At 45.8% G+C, this 18,878-nt stretch overlaps 1 protein-coding gene across 1 annotated transcript in view; it reads left to right on the top strand.

Moving 5' to 3' along the window:
- The window catches only part of nuak1b (NUAK family, SNF1-like kinase, 1b), a 27,502-nt gene extending 14,462 nt beyond the window's left edge, over positions 1-13,040 (top strand). The window contains exons 3-7 of the mRNA XM_084059381.1: positions 636-787; positions 3,792-3,857; positions 3,985-4,104; positions 8,066-8,198; positions 8,811-13,040. Of these exons, the coding sequence (XP_083915507.1) occupies positions 636-787; positions 3,792-3,857; positions 3,985-4,104; positions 8,066-8,198; positions 8,811-9,898 (1,559 nt within the window). The 3' untranslated portion in view covers positions 9,899-13,040. The remainder of the gene's footprint in view (positions 1-635; positions 788-3,791; positions 3,858-3,984; positions 4,105-8,065; positions 8,199-8,810) is intronic.
- Positions 13,041-18,878: the final 5,838 nt, after the last annotated feature.

Here is an 18,878-nt window from a genome sequence, read left to right as displayed (position 1 = left end):
CTAGCTAAATGGCTGTATGTATGCTTTAGGGTGAGATGTTTTCCTATGTGTGCATAGATACCGGATTGTGGTGACACAGGGATGTGGGACAGAGTTGTGAAACATGGTGACATGATGTGAAGCTGATGAGTTACTCTCCTTCTCCTCCACATTTTGTCTGTTCATTTCTCTTTCTGTTACCCTCTCTCTCTCTCTCTCTCTCCGAGGGGTTGGCTTGATTGAAATAACAGCCCCTCCCCGCAGTGTTGTTAAGGGCCGCAGCCAGACTTATGAGGTGGAGTTTTTAGGGTGATGTAACCCAGAGAGAAGTGCTGAGATGCAGCATGTGCCTCTCTGGAATCCACCGTCTACGTCCAAAACTAGGTGGGGGGTAACGGGGACTTAATCCACTCGCCATTTTTACAACGAAGAATGTCCGCTTTCTTTGGCCGATTACAAACTGTACAAATGAAGCTGGAATCATTGTGTAAACAGTCCTCCCTCACTCTCCCTCTTTGGCCTGTAATCTCGTTGGCCTCTTATAGTTGTGGTATAAAAACAGATAATAGTTTTGATAATAGATACATTACTGAACTGAGGCCAAGGATAAGACAAACTGTCTCTTGTCTTATCTTCTCTTGTCTTTTCTCACACAGTGTTCGAGAACAAGGACAAGATCGTGATCGTGATGGAGTACGCCAGCAAGGGCGAACTGTACGACTACATCAGCGAGCGCCGCCGCCTGAGCGAGCGCGAGACGAGGCGCTTCTTCAGACAGATAGTCTCTGCCGTGCACCACTGTCACAAGGTGAGAGGATGTCCACGCTCGCACGCACGCACACACACACACACACACACACACACACACACATGTACAGTATAAACACCGCACACTTGCATGTGGAGTAATTCACAAACATTCATTTTCACAGCCACTCCCTGTCTTACTTTTGCTTCTTTCGGTTTTAATTACACGCTGCCACACACACACACACACACACACACACACACACACACACACACACACACACACACACACACACACGTATATACATTCCTTCTTCCTTCATAATCACATCCCAGGGTGAGAGCTTAACCACATTAACCCATGGCGTCACTATTTGGGGCATGTCATTATCAGGCAAAACATTAAAACAATCCCAATAGCATTAAAACACTTTTCAAATCTAAAACAAATACCAGATCTACAAGCTCACAACAACGCATCGGCAAAGTGTTGTGAGTTTCACTATTCGTCGTACTGTATGTATAGGGCAAAGTACTGTATATATAGGGGCTTAAGTGCTTAATGTGACACTAACCAATGCATCTCCATAGTTCAACCGCATATAGCCAGTCAGTCTGCCGCGCTGCGCGGCGGAGCTGCTTTTCTTGGCCCACGGGTGTCGGGGAGTCATCTGGTTCTGAGTGGGGCTGGAACACCGTGCCAATTGGATTCATGCTGTTACACTTGCTTAGCGTTTTGCACGCTGAACAGCTCCAGCGCTGCTGGCTCTGTTCTCGTCCTCTTGTCAATCTCCATGGTCTCCCTGGGGACCCGGCCACACCCACACCCCGTCCTCCCAACATGCTAATCCCCCCCCCCCACCCCAACACCACCCCTCCGACCCCTCCCAGGGGTTGCTTGGGTGGGTTCTCCCCTAGTCACTCTAAACATCCAGCTGGAGATAAGGATGATGTCATGGTTTCCAAGGATAGGACAGTCCCAGACAGCCGCGGGTGATGAGTCACATCACCACCGCCAGGCACCGCCTACTACCGCCACCTCCCCTCCTAAACCCCGCCGGGGGTGCGGTAGCGCGGTTGCGCTATTCCATGACGCGTCGTTTTATTTTATTTCCCCCGGCAGACTTCTTCTGCAACAATGGCCACGCCTCAGGCGACTTCTCATTGGATAGCGCCGCATTGTTTTGGTGCCACCCACCCCAAGGGGAGACAGACAAAAAGACAGACAGTGACAGTGGAAGAGCAACACAGCTGTTTCCACTTAGCTATTTAGCCTACTTTAATTGCCAAGTACTATGTGTGCAGTGTCGAAATAATAATAGTACTTGACAATGGGAAAGTAACTGTGCCTGTGTCAACTTTGAGTTGACAAAAGTTAGTGCAATTTGGAAATACATTCATAACTTGATTCCAACCCCATTGGTTGGTACTGTATGCAACTCGAGAGGCGCTGATTGGACAGCACGGGCATCGCAGACTGTTGCACTGTTGCTGGGCTGTACGCCTCGCTCGGGCGCAGCTACCCTCATAGACCTCAAGTGCCTGCCATGCTGTGATGTGTAAATACTAATTAGAATCTTAAGTTATCAGAAACAACGTTTTGTTTTGCCTCTACTGTGTGAATGAGATGCATAGGCAACTGACGGTCCTGGGTTGTCATCTTCCGGGTTTGTCTTTGCGCTAAGCTCCGCCCCGTGACATTGACAAACGTGGTAGTTATGTGAAGAAGGGAAAGACATGAGAACTGCCCCCCCCCCCCCCCCCCCCAGCTATTAATTTCAATGAAAGTCGCTCACCGGTGTTTGAAGCACCCGGAAGAACGCTCTACTTCTGCATTTTTCTTGATTTGAGCACCAGATTTGGGCCGAGCAGGCGCACTATAGGGTTTAGAAGTGGTAGAAGCATGCGCAGTGGCGTTTTAAATGCGTACAAGTATTAAAATCCCAGATTTGACCATCAGGCGCGTCGGCAGCTTCTCTGTTCTACCGTGGTTCTGGGGGCTTAGTTGGAAATGACGCTTTTGTTGACATGGGAAACAGGAAGTGCCCGCCCCTTTTATTTACTTCATCACCACCAATCACAGCCATGTCAACATATGGTCTCTCAAAACAAACGACCAATGTGGGTGAAGTCACTCTCACTCTTTCTCTCTCTCTCTCGCACATCTGAAACGGTTTGCACCCACCCCCCCCCCCCAACCCCATAGTTGCATGACCACAACATGTTAATTCCCGGGTCTCTTTAAAAAACCGGCACTAACAACATAGTTGTTTTTTAATCCCAAGATGTTGTGAGAACATCACTCACCCTGGTCAGGGTAATTACAGGCTCTTGTTTATGTGACACACATGTGAGGCACTTTTTCTTTTCTTTTCTGTTTTTTTCTCTTTCAAAGAAACACACGCTATGGACGCAATTAAACACTACAACACTACTAAGTACTAACGAGCGACCGTGTCTCGATTTCTCCTGATACCCGCGTGAAAGTAGGTTTCGGAAATCCTTTAGGATTTTAACGATTCTGGTTCCTTAATGAATGATTCCCTCTTCACGGTTCCGATTCCTTAACGGTTCTCTTCAACGATTCCTATGGGGGGTTCCAAATGGTCCCTTACAGGGCTGTAACTCTGAGAGTGTACAAATGGAACCAAATGGACCCTCACGGGTCCATTTGGTTCGATTTGTACACTCTCATAGTTATGGTGGTCCTTGAAATGATAAAGTTTGAGAACCACTGGTATTGTAGTTGTATAGCAGACGTGAAGTCCACATAACCAGCTCTGACAGTGTGATGGCACCGGTTCCGGAAATGGTTCCAAAAATGTGATGGAACCGATTCCAGTTCCTTAATGTTGGAATCCGGTTCCACCGGTTCCTCCTGTTCCGGATCACAACGCTACTTGCAAGGCAGCTCTGTCGGGAGTGAACCATCTTGTTACCGTAATAATTGCATATATATCGTTCAGGTTCACGAGTCAAGAAAGGAGAAAGAAATGCATCAAGTATGTTTTTTTGTTATTTTATTTACTCAATATGAATGATATTTGTTCTTGTCTCCCTCACAGAATGGGGTGGTGCACAGGGATCTGAAACTGGAAAACGTGTTACTGGATGATAACTGTAATATTAAGGTAAGGAAATGGTTAAGAAAATATCCCGCCCTCTTGTTTTTTTTGTTGTTTTTTTGCCTCCAATGCTCTCTGACGATCACGTGGCTAAATGTAACCGTCCCGTGTCTCTTTGTGTGTCTCCCTGCAGATCGCTGACTTTGGCCTGTCCAACCTCTACCACAAGGACAAGCTGCTGCAGACCTTCTGTGGCAGCCCGCTCTACGCCTCGCCAGAGATCGTCAACGGGAGACCCTACCGCGGCCCGGAGGTGAGGCAGGGGGGACTCACACACACACACACACACACACACACACACACACACACACAAAGCTTACACAAACGGTTGGCCACTTGGTGTGAGAAGAAGTCTCAAGAACAATCTCAGTGGTTCTCAAACATTTAATGTGAAGGACCCCCAAATTAATATGGATTTGGGCGCAGACGCCCTTCTGCAAAGATTTTGTGCCAGCGAAGATTTTTGTGTTGTCATTTTTTTGAAAGATTTTTCAAAATATTTCAAAAATATACAATCAGCTATTTCCGAATAGCTGAGTATTAAGTGTTAAAAAAATTGCTGGGGACCTCCCTGGAACCTCCTCAAGGACCCCTAGGGGTTTTCCAGAACCCACTTGTAGAGAACCACTAAAGTAATTTGTAACCCATACTGCATAGTCATCTTCATCGTCACTGTCAGCGTTGTAATCGTAACGTAGCTGACACATACGCACACACACACACACACACACACACACACACACACACACACACACACACACACACACACACACACACACACACACACACACACACACACACACACACACACACACACACACACACACAGAGCAGAGAGAGAGAGTTGTGGGTAGGTTTTAGTGGGTGGTGGTGGTTCTTTTGATGAGATTACACACCAGTCCCGCGGGGAGAGTTCTCTCTCATATCTCCAAGTATTCGGGGGGAGTCCAGATACTGTCTATGACCCCCCCCCATGCACCCCCTCCCCCCCTTCCTGTCCTTCCTTTGAAGTGGGGAAGTGTGTTATAACTGCTGCTGCTGCTCGCACTGTCTCCTCCTTAGGAGGAACGGAATGAGCTCCGCTGCCACCGAAAGAGCTCACAGCCAAAGCTCGGAGTCTGACAAACCTTTTTTTTTGTTTTTGGTGGGAGAAGGAGTGAAAACTGCTCACCAAAGCAGCTTATTTACCATTACTGAACTCTCTGAACTCTCGTTTACAAAAAAAAGGGCGTTGCTCCTTAAAAAAGAAAGTAAAAGAAGAGGAGAAATGTCGCTTTGTCGCACAAAAAAAAACATTTTAGCTATCCAAGTCTAACCGTTCAATTTAGTATAATTGACTGTAATTTTCTCGAGAGTGCTAAAAACAACAGCGGGGCAGATCGCAATCGAAATGATAGAATCCCGTTTAGGGAGAAAACCGCAAATTACAGCAAACACGAGGCATGTAGAACTGAAACGTAACAATGGTACACGCCTCGTCCTCGGGGGTGGGGATGCACATTCCTCGGTGCAGGTTCCATGAGCGCCCTAGAGGACTTTCACTTGTGACTAAACAGAGCCTGTATATCTAGCCTTCCTGCTCCCTGACACTCAAACCTAACCTAAGGGACAGTCATCATGGAGACACACGTTTCTCCAGACCGCTCTCACATTTCTGATGACCAACTCTAAGGCATGATTTAGTTGCAAGCCAGTGTCGCGCCTGCATCCACACACACACACACACACACACACACACACACACACACACACACACACACACACACACACACACACACACACACACACACACACACACACACACACACACACACACACACACACACACACACACACACACACACACACACCACAGGCCAGAGTCTGACACAGACGTGTGCTAATCAGCGAGGGGCAGTGTGTCTCCGCGGAGCAGACAGGGGCCAGAGTGTAGCAGCTCTTGCCATCTCTGCTAGATTCATTAGGTGCTGTCCCTGTCTGTCTGTCTGTCTGTCTGTCTGTCTGTCTGTCTGTCTGTCTGTCTGTCTGTCCACCACCTCCCCATGCATCCCCCCACACCTACTAATGCCCCACACTCTGCCTTATGTAACTCTTAACTTTAGAAAGACACATTGCATTATGTCAGTGGTCAGAAAGTTACTCTAGATTTAGACCCTGGTGTCAGGTAGGACTGCTTGAAGCTCATAAGCACAAAAGACAGACGGTCAAATCTCAGGTAAACATTTTTTAGACCTTTATAAATCACTCGGGGGAAATGCAGTTTCAGCTTCACCCTGCTGATGGCTGCTCAGATGGTCATGATGAACGCTGGGGGGTCAGCAGTTAGGGGGTTAAGTGTCTTGCTCAAGGACACTTCAACACATAGACATGGCGCCAGAGGCGAACCGGTGACCTTCTGATTACCAGACGACCTCTCTAACCACAAAGCTATGGCCGCCCTATATGAACAGCTTTTAAACTGCATGGAAACAAGACGTTTCTCCCCCAAGATTACTACATCAGCATTTGTCAGCATTTCTAGGAAGGTCGGGACCAGGGGGGCGGGGGGGCAACACGGTACCAAAAGCTCTTTAACAGAGATCGTTTTGATCGCATTGATGTGCGACGGGGGGAACGCTTGTTAATGTCAGAGGAAATCTCTAGTGTTAAACTCAGAAGGTCTCTTGCGTGGCTGAGCAGAGTGGAACCGGTCCCACGGCAGGCACTGGAATGCCATGAATCACTGACCACACCAGCACTAGGTACATGTGTTTCCATTGCATAACCAGATCTAACACACCTCCTCGTCTTTTTTGCACACAATGTTTGTGTGGTACGGGAAAAGTTCCGTGACAGGGCATACCGCATAGCACGTCATCACCTACTGTATACAGCATTCCTCGTGTCTTTCTACGATAAAATCGGATAACTCAGAAAAGCCTTTTTGTTTATTTGTTTATTTACTCATTTTCACCTCAATTTAGTCGTTGCTAATTGCCCCCATGTCTTTTTTGTATAGTCCCCGTCACTGCTGACCCCTAATGTTTGGTCTGGGGAGGGTGTAGACAACCGCATGTCTCCAGACACATGGAATAATCACCATCCACTTGTTTTCTTTCACCTGACTGTGAGGGGTTTCAGCAGGAGGAAGTTACGCATGCAGAGTAACATGCTATAACTCACAGCTCCAGCAACAGATCGCCCTTCCCGGTTGGCTTCTCAACCACGTTCATGATTTATTGATTAGATTTATTCGATTTATTTGATTTGCACAACAGTTTATATATACATAATATGCATGATATGTTAGTTCTTTCCATGGAAAAGTTGACAGTTGAAGTTTGACTATGAATTGAATACCAAGGACCTCAATGGAAACAAGACCGCAAGGACTTTTTTGAACGGACCCTTTAGACAAAGTATTTTAAATGTAACTGTGCTGTTTTACATTTTTGCATAATAAAATATTCAATCAATCAAAAAACTGTTAGTTGTTGTGCCGGTGGGGTAAGAAACCCTAGGGCAGGGGTATTCAACTAGATTAGGCAGGGGGCCACAACTGCAAAATAATTTGGAGTTGGGGGCCACACAGTGCGCGCAAATGCACGCGCGCGCAGCGCGCGTGCATGTGCGCACACAATTTCCGCGCGTGCGCGGGAAATTTTTCGGGTGTAATTCGGTCTAATTCGGGTCTAATTCGGTTCTATTTGACCAATATAAATCAACCTTTTTTCGGGTCTAATTCAGTTCTATTTAAGGTTCTAAGTTAAGTTCCAATGAAAGATGGCCTTTAAAGAACTAATGAAGGATACATAATTTGTACTGTTTTAACTTTGATAACATAAATCAAAGTTAAAATAAACAATAATTATGAAAAAAAAAAAAAAAAATTGGAATATGGCCAGGGGCTACAAGGAAGCTCCTCGCGGGCCGCACGTGGCCCGCGGGCCGCCAGTTGAATATCTATGCCCTAGGGGGCTTATGCGAGAACCTCACCGTTTTACATTACGTACAAATGATATAGTAATTAATATTAAAATACAAAACAAACTAACAAAAAACAAAGTGGCCACTTGTGTTTGAGAAGCCGGAGGTACCATGGAAGAATCAAGCCCCAGTCTCCATAGTGGTGCATAGGATTTTTTTTACCTGTGCGCCCCGAAAAGCCTTCATTATAATCCAAGTCCAATGAACCACCTTTTGAGCCTTTCTTTGTTTGTTTGTTTGTTCCACAGGTGGATAGCTGGGCTCTGGGGGTGCTGCTGTACACCCTGGTCTATGGGACCATGCCGTTTGACGGGGGAGACCACAAGAACCTCATCCGTCAGATCAGCAACGGGGAGTACAGGGAACCCACCCAGTCCTCAGGTACTGCACCATCCTCTATAGCCGGGTCACGTGTCCTCTCTTCCAGCTTTGTTTCTGTAAAGCACACAAACATGCACAGACACACATAAAGACACAGTGTTCTAGAACCTGGATTAACCACTTCAAGTCATATACTTCGTTGACCGGGCTCCCCCAGGGGTCTGTACCTGCCCCCCCCCCCCCCCCCTTTCCCTCTACACCAAATCTCTTAATCAAAAAATAGCCAATGTGCCGAATGTTTTGCCTATTATGACATGCCCAGAATAGGGACGCGAGTGTTCATGTTCATGTTGCTATGCTTACGCACCTTTATATCTTATCTCAGGCAAATAAATAAATATGTAGATAATTTGTTTGTTTTCTTTGATTGATCTCTCTTCCCCCTTGCCACCCCCCTTCTTCTTCTTCCCTGTATTTCTTTTCTATGGAAATACGATACGATACGATAGAACTAGCACAAAAACGAATTTCACCCACTTTATTTACTTCTGTAAACTTGTGATGTGACAATAAAGCTGATTCAGATTCTGTGGTTAAAATCACATAGCTGTACTTACACACTCTTGTACGATGTTGAGTGATCTTACCCCCGCTGTGCCACTCTCTGCTCAGATGCCCGCGGTCTGATCCGCTGGATGCTGATGGTCAACCCCGAGCGGCGGGCCACAGTGGAAGACATCGCCAACCACTGGTGGGTCAACTGGGGCTGGAAGAACAGCGTGTGCGACTGCGAGAGCCAACGAGACCACGGCGGCTCGCCCATGCTGGCCCGCTTCATCGACTGGCAGAACCGCTCGGAGAAGCCGTCCACCGCCATCCCCCACGGGATGCTCCGCCAGAGGCCCAAGAAGTCCAAGAAGGAGCACAACGAGGCGGGAGAGCCCTACTGCGGCGAGGAGGAGGAGGACAAGCCGGGTCTGAAGAGACCGAAGGGCATCCTGAAGACCCGGGTGGCGGGGGAGCAGCGGTCGCCCAGCCTGGAGGAGGTGGAGCTGGGGCAGCGGCCGGCCGAGGACGTGGAGGTGCCCTCCAGCCCGGAGAGGGAGGAAGAGGAGGAGCCCGCTCTGACGGGGGGTTCGCCGGCCAAGATGGTGCCCACGCTGCCCAAGAAAGGCATCCTGAAGAACAGTCAACAGCGGGAATCAGGGTACTACTCTTCCCCGGAGCGCAGCGAGTCCTCCGAGCTGCTAGGGGGCACCAGCATGTCTCTGCTGGCCAGCTCCCCTCCCAAGAGGGTGCCGGGGAGGAAGGGCATCCTGAAGCGGAACGGCAAGTACTCCACCTACAGCGGGCCTCCCTCTGCGGCGGCCGTGGCCGGGGTCCTCCTCGGGGACCCCCCTTCCTCCGCCGACTCGGGCCTGTCCCGCAGCCAGAGCCGACCCTCCAGCATGGTCGGGGAGGACAGCTCCAGCTTGTCCCTGTCCCCCAGCTCCCTCGGTGGCGCCGAGTGGCCCCCGTCGACCCCCCACCTGCGCCCCAAGATCAGGGCCTGCGTCTCGGCCGAGAACCTGCTGCAGCTCGCCAACTTCAAGGGCTTCCAGGCCGCACCGGCGCCGCTCCAGGGCTCCAAGTTTGGCCGCGGCACCCGAGCAAAGGGCTCCTCCCCGGGGGACAATGGCAGCTTCTCCCTGCTGGGGGATCTGGAGGACATGACTCAGGTGTACCAGCAAGCCCTGGACATCAGCAGCAACCTCACCTAGCGGCAAGGTGGCAGAGTGGGCATCTGGCATTAGCGTGTGCATGTGGGTCGAGTAGTAGACATGTATTATGGGTTTCCATGACGACCAGTGTGTTGCTGGGATGCACCTTTTTGGGAAGCTGCGGTTTTCCCAAACAGAGTTGAAATGCTGATGGGGGAGAGAGATATATTTACACCCACGCACATGCACACGCAAATGTACACATTTTTTATGCACTTCTCTGGCCAGGAGGAAATGGTTTTCAAGAATGTGAGTAGGCGGGAGAGAGAGAGAGAGAGATTGTAGCTGGCACGAGAGCATGCCACCCAGTCTGCCTTTCGTGGCCCACCAAGACTTTGCTGTGTTTTAAAATGTTTACATATTCAGCAGAAAAAGGCAAGTTAGAATCACAAGAAGCGCAGCGACCAGGAAAACTGGTTGGCTCTCCTTGCAAAAGCACCCATTTTGAGATTGAGTTTACAAAAGCACCTTAAAACTCACACAGAGCACATGCGTTTGTGATCTTTACTTTCCTGATTACTTTTTTTTTTTGTTTTGTTTAGAAACAAAACCAGGGTCTTGCTCCAAGATAAACTGACAATGTTGATTATTTATTAATATTTGCGTAGCTTTTAGGTTTTGAATACCAAACTGGTGGGTGTTACTGGCTGTTACTGGAAGAGTCAAAAGCTCATTTGTCTCCCAACCCTTTGTGTGGAACTGACATATATAATAATTATGTTGCTCAGTGATGAGAAGCATAATATACATACTCGACATATATAGCTGTGGCTGCGCATGTAAAACTCGCAGACAAGTATATCTCCCTAAAAGTGTATGTCCTATATATGTGTATGATACTAGGGAATATGTAGGAAGTGCCTTTTTTTCTATTGATTCATAATACGATTATGTATGTCATTTCCTGAAAAGTGGAGAGAGAGAGAAGCCAGGCCGACCTGTCACCAGTTGTGCTGTTTAAGATTTTGTTTGTGAATGTGGAGAGAGAGAGAGACCCGGGACCTTGAAACACACAGCTGACTGGCCTTGATATTAAGGGTTCAAAGTCTCGGTCACACGAGACCTTTTGAGGCTGTTGAGAACAAACAGCCTCATCTACACCTTGGCGTCCGTGTAGGAGTATACACACATTAACACACATACACATAAGATAAGCGGACACATACACAGAGATAAGTGGGAACCCACAGGTACTGCAGTGTCGGAGAGATGACAAAGTCTCCCAACTTTGTTGTTGTTTTTTGTTTCTTCCCAACAACTGTCTCTCAGTCTTGTTGCCGTGCGGTTTAACAGCGTAGGTGCTAGAACACAGGCCCTGCTAGAGGTTCAACTAGAGTGACCTTTACTGAAGGTCGATTGCTCAGACGGCCTCTCACAGCCCTGGAATGTGCCCTGGCAAAATAAACCCAAATGCCGACCTGAAGCCGCACGCCATTGTCGCTACGCGATGCAACACGTTGTTAGCTTGGAATATCATCTACAGAGTATGCATTTGGATCGGCTTCCGTCTTTGTTTTTTTTTGGGGGTTATTGGTTAAGCGATTTAACCCACCTTGACGGATGGATGTTGGTGTAATATAAAACAAAGTAATGATTTTTTTTTTTTATATTTTGCCACAACAAGGTGGTTTCCTCTGTTGGGCTTGGTTAATGTTTTACCTTCTTCCCCCGCTGTGAAAAGAGCAAGTGGGGTTGTTTTTAGTGCGCTGATGACAAAGCACATTCCACAGACAAAGGCTTGGAGACGTGTTGGTGCTAGAGATCTTATCAGCCCAAAGCTCCCGAGTCAGCACAGGTGGGACCTGCGGTCTGGACTCAGCCCCTCCAGCTGTGTACACTGGTCCATTATGTCAACCAAGCACAATTAGCCAGCTATTGTTTTCATTTGGAGAGGAGGTAAGAGAAGGGTAGAGCGAGTGTAGCCATTTGTGGCTCGAGGGTAGAAAAAGAGTAATGGGAAGTGTGGACGTAAAAAGAGTGATGCCTTGAATCGGTGGTGAAACGAGAGAGGGCTTTCCTGTAGAGCACAGGAAACGATCGGTAGGAGTCGGGTTTGTTGAAGGAAGCAGTTATGTCGAGTAGTGAAAGTAAAGAAAGTGAGCAGACAGAATGTAGAATGCAAAGTTATTGTTTTAAGCCAGGAGATAAGATAAAGCTGTTGAAACGATTTAAGGTGGGATTGACCGTGTCACAGACTAACAAGGGTATTTTTTTATGAACGTTTCTGAGGTATAGGAATCCCCCCCCACTGGTGCTTGATGAAGTCATCTTTCACTCTGGGTTTTTAACTGGCGTTTGTTTTCTTTTTCCTTTTTCTTTTCTTGGCGGCGGTGACGAGTGATTTTTTTTAGTTCAAATGCCGAAGGACCGTGTGTTGACACAGCTTGTCTTGTGGGTCAGTGTGTGACTTTGTGTGTTGCGATCCGTCGTGGCCTTAGCGTAGTGTGTTACACTTTTCAACAGCGTGGACGAGCAGTGGACGGCGGGTGACTGACATCATTCAGAATATCAAATTATGTAGATGGAAAATTGTGCAGTAAACGAGCCAAAGTCAAGTAAAAAGACCCCATTTTGAATGTTGTGAGTCTGCTTTGTGTGAAGAAAAGGTCCCGGGTATGGGTTTAGTTGAAAGACCTGTTGCGTATTATATTGCATTTGTAATTGCCTTTTGTATTGCATTTTTATTGTCAACTGGATTTACAGTGATGAAATTATACTATGTTAGTATTTTGTTTTATTATGCTTCTGTTTTTGATTCTCCAAAATATAAGAAACTTTATATTGCTTTATGTTATGGCAGAGATTACTTCCTTCCTAAGGGTTTGGCCAAAAAAAAAAAAAGCAGAGAGAATCTGATCTGAAATCAGTGAAGTCTCAGTTTTTTTTCGCCCTCCCACATTTTGATACACCACCACAGTGAGGCCAGAAGCTGGGCTGAGATCAGCTATGCAGATTAGTAATCCAACTGCTTCCAGAGTAGGAAGGAAAAGACAGATGCCAAGTTGGACTCGGCCCAAATGGAAGCATATCTTTCTTATGAATACAATCTCTGTGATCTTACCAATAAGCGGATATGTGCCGTCACATTGACAGCTTGTCTCCAAAGAATGGTCTTCTGGCTCACCTCTTACCAAAGCAGTGGGGGGGAAGGGGGGGAGGGGTTTGGGGGTGGGGGGTGGGAAGGGGGGGTTCAAAACGATGTTGGAACAACAAAAAACATCGAGAGAACAGGGATGTTATAAAGCAATGGAAAGAATCTGATGATGAAACTCTCAATCTGCCAAACTGGAAATAACTGGTGCATATCCGTTAGTTAGCAGAAAGTCTAATCATAGGAAAACTTGACTGGATATTGTTATGACAATAATAATAATAAAAAAAAATAGTATTATGTTATTTAAGTATTATTTTTGTTACGGCTCATTAATATTGTTGGCTAATGCCGCGGTTTTGATTTATTTTATTTTTAATTTTTGTTCTTTCGGTGTCGGTTTGTGAATCTGGACTGCCAAGGTGGATTAAGTTGAGTGCCTTCGCAAACTTTTACTTTTTTTTTTTTTGGATAATGAGAATAACTACCAATGTGTTTTTTTATACTTGTATTTATTGGTGATCAAGCCATTTTGTTTGATGTAAAAATGACTACATTCATGCTTCGGCCTGCTCTAGAGCTGGGGTTCCCAAAATGTTATGCTCCAGAGCCAAAATAGAAATGTTATATCTCCCAAACTGGTGAAAATAGCCGATGTACAAGCTGTTCAATGTGTTGCGTTGTCAGCTTGTAGATCTTTTGAAATAATCATTTATTTATTTTTATTGCAGGAAACAGGGGAGAAAAGAGGGGGATATTTACTTGCGACCCACAGAAATGGGTCTGCTACCCCAAAATGGGTCCCGACCCAGTGATTGGGAACCACTGCTCTAGAGTGTGGTGTGATGCATTAAGCCTGATTTATACTCGAAAATAGCCGACCTACAAGCATGTGGATGGGCTGTGTTCGTATACATTAAGCATCATATACACCAGGGTTTCAATGCAATGGGATTCAGCAGCAGAGTGGCATCATGTCATTGTGAACGCCATGGCCAAGTATGTATTTTTGGGAGTAAAACTAAAAAACAACGATAAGATTTCAACTAAATCCTGTAACATGTCTTATGTCATCCATGTGGATGTATCACCATTGAACCATGTGCCTCTGTAGTACTGTATCAACTGAAATAAATGGATCATGAAAGAGTTGACGCGTCGTGTGCACATTATTACGCATGAGTCTAACTTACTGTACTAGGGCTGCAAAAAAAATAATTAATAACTTTTTTTGGTATTGTTTGCATGTATGCATTTTCTAAACGAAACACAGAAATACATTATGAAGACCTACGAAAGTTGCCAATCTACAAGCTCACAACATGTTGCGTTGCGACCCGTTGTGAGCAGGTAGATTGGCTATTTTCACTTTTTCATTTTTTTAAATTCTTATGAAATGGCTTTTTCGGAATTATTTTTCTTTTTTTAATCTTTTGAAATAATTAAAATATTCTAGGAAAGGATACTCGCGACCTCTAACATCTTTCTTAATATAATTTATAGTATGCAGTTTCCTTTTTTTACATACAGACGGCAGAAGACAAGGACCTGTGAGGATTCTTTTTTTTTGTTAAAAGTCGCCATTCGTAACTTTCATTTTCCTAGCCAGGATCCCAATCCTAGTCCCCAATGCAAGCACTGACATTTCTACTGTTTGGAAAGGCAAGAAGTTCGTCTTTGAATGTCATGCAGTACCTACTGTCAACCAGTAGTGGTCCTACACGAGCACAGGATATTCTGTACATTTCTCAATAGAAGAGCAGGGAGACCAACTACAACCACCGCAGTTGTTGATAGTTATATTGTATTAACATACATACTAGTTAAAATAACATTTTATTCACTAAACACTTATGGACTGCATCTTCAACAATACTTATGCAAATATCACACACCTGACCTGATGCTAATTTCTAGAAATACATTATGAAGTTACATTGTGTGTGACTGTCCTATTTTTTGGTCTTGTTCTTTTGAGAGGTGGAAAAGCACTTTTTCCCCATTTAATTTAAAAACAGACAATTCCACCAACAGCCCACAGACACGAGACATGAGTCAGAGAATATATATAGTCTAGCTAAAGCACAAAGGAATAGTGTAAACAGTGTGTCTTTGGGATGTAGTGAGTCAATTGGGTTGCTTCTGCTACTGCTACCAGTGGTGGAAACTAAGTATCTAAATACATTTACTCAAGTACAGTAGAACTCAAGAGCTCGTAGATCTGCTATTTCCAAAAGATTTGAGTACTTTTACTTTGGAACTTTTACTCAAGGAAAGGTTTGAATACAGGCCTTTTACCTGTATCAGACTATTTTTACATTGTGTTGTTGCTACTTTACTTAAAAAATCTCAGTACTTCTTTCACCACTGGTAATCAGTCAGTCGCAGTGTCACACCATGTCTGCATATTTTAAGAGACTTTGGGCTTGTTTTGTCTGTAAAGTTGCTTGTAAATATTGGTAGAAAGTGTCGCGGTGCAAGGCAGGTGAGGACCCAGAACCAGACCAATGCAGGCAGGAAGGTCTAATGCAATGTATTTATTAACACAGGATTACAGCAGGACAGACACAGGGAGGAACACTGTAACAATGGCTATAACCTGACAAGGGAACACCCACAAACACAGGGCTTAAATAGACAGACTAAACTAGACACAGGTGAAACTCAAAGACAATCAACACAGGGATTGGCTGGAAGACTAACAGGACACAGGTGGAGAAACGAGTAATCACAGGGAGGTGAGACAAGACAGGTAGCAAACACTAGGGCAGACAGGAAACACTAGGACATCACTACATAATAAAAGTACAAGGAGAACAATAAACAATAGGAACGATACTACATAATAAGATTCAGAGACACAGATCCTGACAGAAAGTTGCGTTTTTTGGGATTCCATTTCTCTACAGACCTCACTTTTCGAAAATAGCAGATCTACAAGTTGACGTTGTGAGCTTGTAGATCGTCTATTTTCAAATAGCCAATGTATATTGGTTGCTCATGTAGCCTAATAGTCACTTCTATTGGGCTCGTTTTCATAGACCTGGCTGCTTATTTCTCCCACTTGTCCGGGGAGCCCATTGCTGATGCTGCTGCTGCTGCCGTTATTGCTGCGTTAATTTGATCCACATTGTGCAGGGATAGAGTGGGTGGGTGGAATGGATGTCTGGATGGATGGATGGCTCAGGCCCCTGAAGTGTCTTCTGGGGCTCTGGTGCTGATGAGTGGGACGGCACCCCTGGCTCGTGCTGCCTGGGCTTGGCCAGACACACACACACGCGCGCACGCGCACGCGCACGCACACACGCACACGCACGCACACACACACACACACACACACACACACACACACACACACACACACACACACACACACAGGCGGGCGGCCTTGGAGGACAGAGAGAGACCTGCTGCCAATACCTCTAACTCCAGTATTTAGGTGACCTCATCCACACACGCTGTAAACATCATGTGTTCATTTAACTCTGCATGGGAAAAAAAAGGACCTGTATATGCATACATACGTTTGTAAAATGTTAACCACTTAAGCCCTATAGCATTGGTTCTCAAACGTTTTCATGCCAAGCACCCACAAATTGATATGTTTTTGTCCACCGACCCCCATCTGGAAAGATTTTGTGCCCGAGGGACCCCGAGAAGAGAAGATTTGTGTTTAAAAAAATATGTTTTGTAAACATTTTTGAGATGTTTCAAACATTTTTGAGATTTTTCAAACATTTTTGAGATGTTTCAAACATTTTCAAAAATAGCAGATATACAAGCTTGCAGCACGGCAGGAAGTTTGCATTCTACCTGGAAATACCTGTTTGTTTACAAACATTCAAACATTGTGATCTGGTCGATATACTTAGTCGTATGACAAATAGCGAAAATAGACCATCTACAAGCCCACAACACCTGGCATCATGTTGTGAGCTTGTAGATCTGCATTTTCTTCACTACTACTGAACGCTTTAATATTTCTTAAAATGTAGGTCCAAAGTAGGGATGCCTGAGTTAATGTGGTTGAAGAACAACCAAGAAACATTGCGCCTGCACTGCAGAAAAAGCCCTTGAATCATTTCTATCAATGAACAAACATTAACAGAGCCCTGTTCAGTTTGACTATTCCTGCTGGAATGTTTTTTCTGGAGGCGTAGAGTTGGAACAACTAAAGGTCACGTTTTGGTCTCAGGAATATGAGCCATATAGGCCAAGTCGGTGGCGGCCCAGAACAAAGCTAGGAAGTAATACAGCAAGCCCTCGAAGGGCATAGAATAATAGACCAATTATGCAACCATTTGGGTGCCTAGAGTGTAATTAATGATCTGCCTGTTGAGCCAGATTTATACTTCGTTGTAGTGCGGAGCATAAATTAAGCACTTTAAAACCTTAGACTTAGTAAATTGGACCTGAGTTGTCTTTGTACTTGAACCTACTTTTTTTTCTGTCTTTGCCAAATAGCCGATGTACAAGCTCAAAGTGGTTAAGCATTAGAAGGGCCAGTATAGACACAGTGGTAATATAGAGCCAAAAAAGAAAAGTGAAACATTATATTGCTGACTTGACTACTACTCACTGATATGACCTGAGTTTCAAAGGGAGCCCCCCCCCCCCCCCCTCAATGTCTTCACAACAATTTCTGGCTCACTCTTTGACCCTCAAATAAAGTGCAGCTGCCAGACCTTCTGAACGCACCCCCCCCCACTTCCATCTGTAGAAGGTGAGTTTGCTTGTCCCTAGACTAGGTTGTGTGCGTGTGTGTGTGTGTGTGTGTGTGTGTGTGTGTGTGTGTGTGTGTGTGTGTGTGTGTGTGTGTTGGGGGGGGGGTCATTCTCTAAGCCGCAATCTCTGCACACACACACACACACACACACACACACACACACACACACACACACACACACACACACACACACACACACACACACACACACACACACACACACACACACACACACACACACACACACACACACACACCATTCTGTCCTCTTGCCGTGACCCTGACTCTCTCTCTCTCTCTCTCTCTCTCTCTCTCTCTCTCTCTCTCTCTCTCTCTCTCTCTCTCTCTCTCTCTCTGCCTGGCGGATATGGAAGTCTGCATAATAATGTTGGAGGAGGATGTACGTACGCTATTCTCGGACCATTTTAGCTCGGAGCATCAGACTTTAAAATAAGAGGCCTCTCCTCCTCTCCCTCCCCTCTTCTTCCTCTCCTCTCCTCTCCTCCTCCCCCTCTTCCCCCCCCCCCCCCCCTCTCCTCCAAGCTGTAGTGGATGAGAGCCATCACTCACGTGGGGATTTTTGGCGACATGAAAGCTAAGAGAATTTACATGGGCTTCAAATCAGTTTACAAGTTCTTTGTCTCGGGGAAAAAGGGTTTCATATGAAGAAGAGAAAAGGGGGGGGGGGGGTGGGTCTGGCGTGCGCCATATTCTGCAAATCGTCTCTGTCGGGGTGGAAACCTCATATCATTATGTCCAAAAAACTGTTACTTTTCAGGATACAAATTCATAAACAAAGCAAAAGCAGTAGATCTACAAGCTCAAAGCTTGCGGATTCTCCTACTCTTGATGCTTTTTGTGACGCTGTAGTATGTAGTAAATCAAGTAGGGCAGGGGTCTTCAACAGGGGGTCCGGGACCCCTAGGGGGTCCTCAGAGTTACTACAGGGGGTCCGCCAAATCTTTGTGTGATAGTATTTCGTTTTTTACATTAACCACTTGAACCATAGAATTCCTTTTCTGAGGGGAACATTAGCCAAAAATAGCAGATCTACAAGCTCTCAACGCCTCGCAGCGCGAGGCGTTGAGAGCTTGTAGATCGGCTATTTTTGGCAAAGAGGCTATAGGTGTAGAGGGGAAAAAGAACAGACTAAGTAAAAAAAA

This window comes from Gymnoscopelus microlampas (assembly GCF_963454915.1).
Source record: "Gymnoscopelus microlampas genome assembly, chromosome: 6".
Classification (NCBI taxonomy): Eukaryota; Metazoa; Chordata; class Actinopteri; order Myctophiformes; family Myctophidae; genus Gymnoscopelus; species Gymnoscopelus microlampas.
The sequence above is the reverse complement of the archived record's forward strand: the minus strand, read 5'-3'. Positions and strand labels throughout refer to the sequence as shown.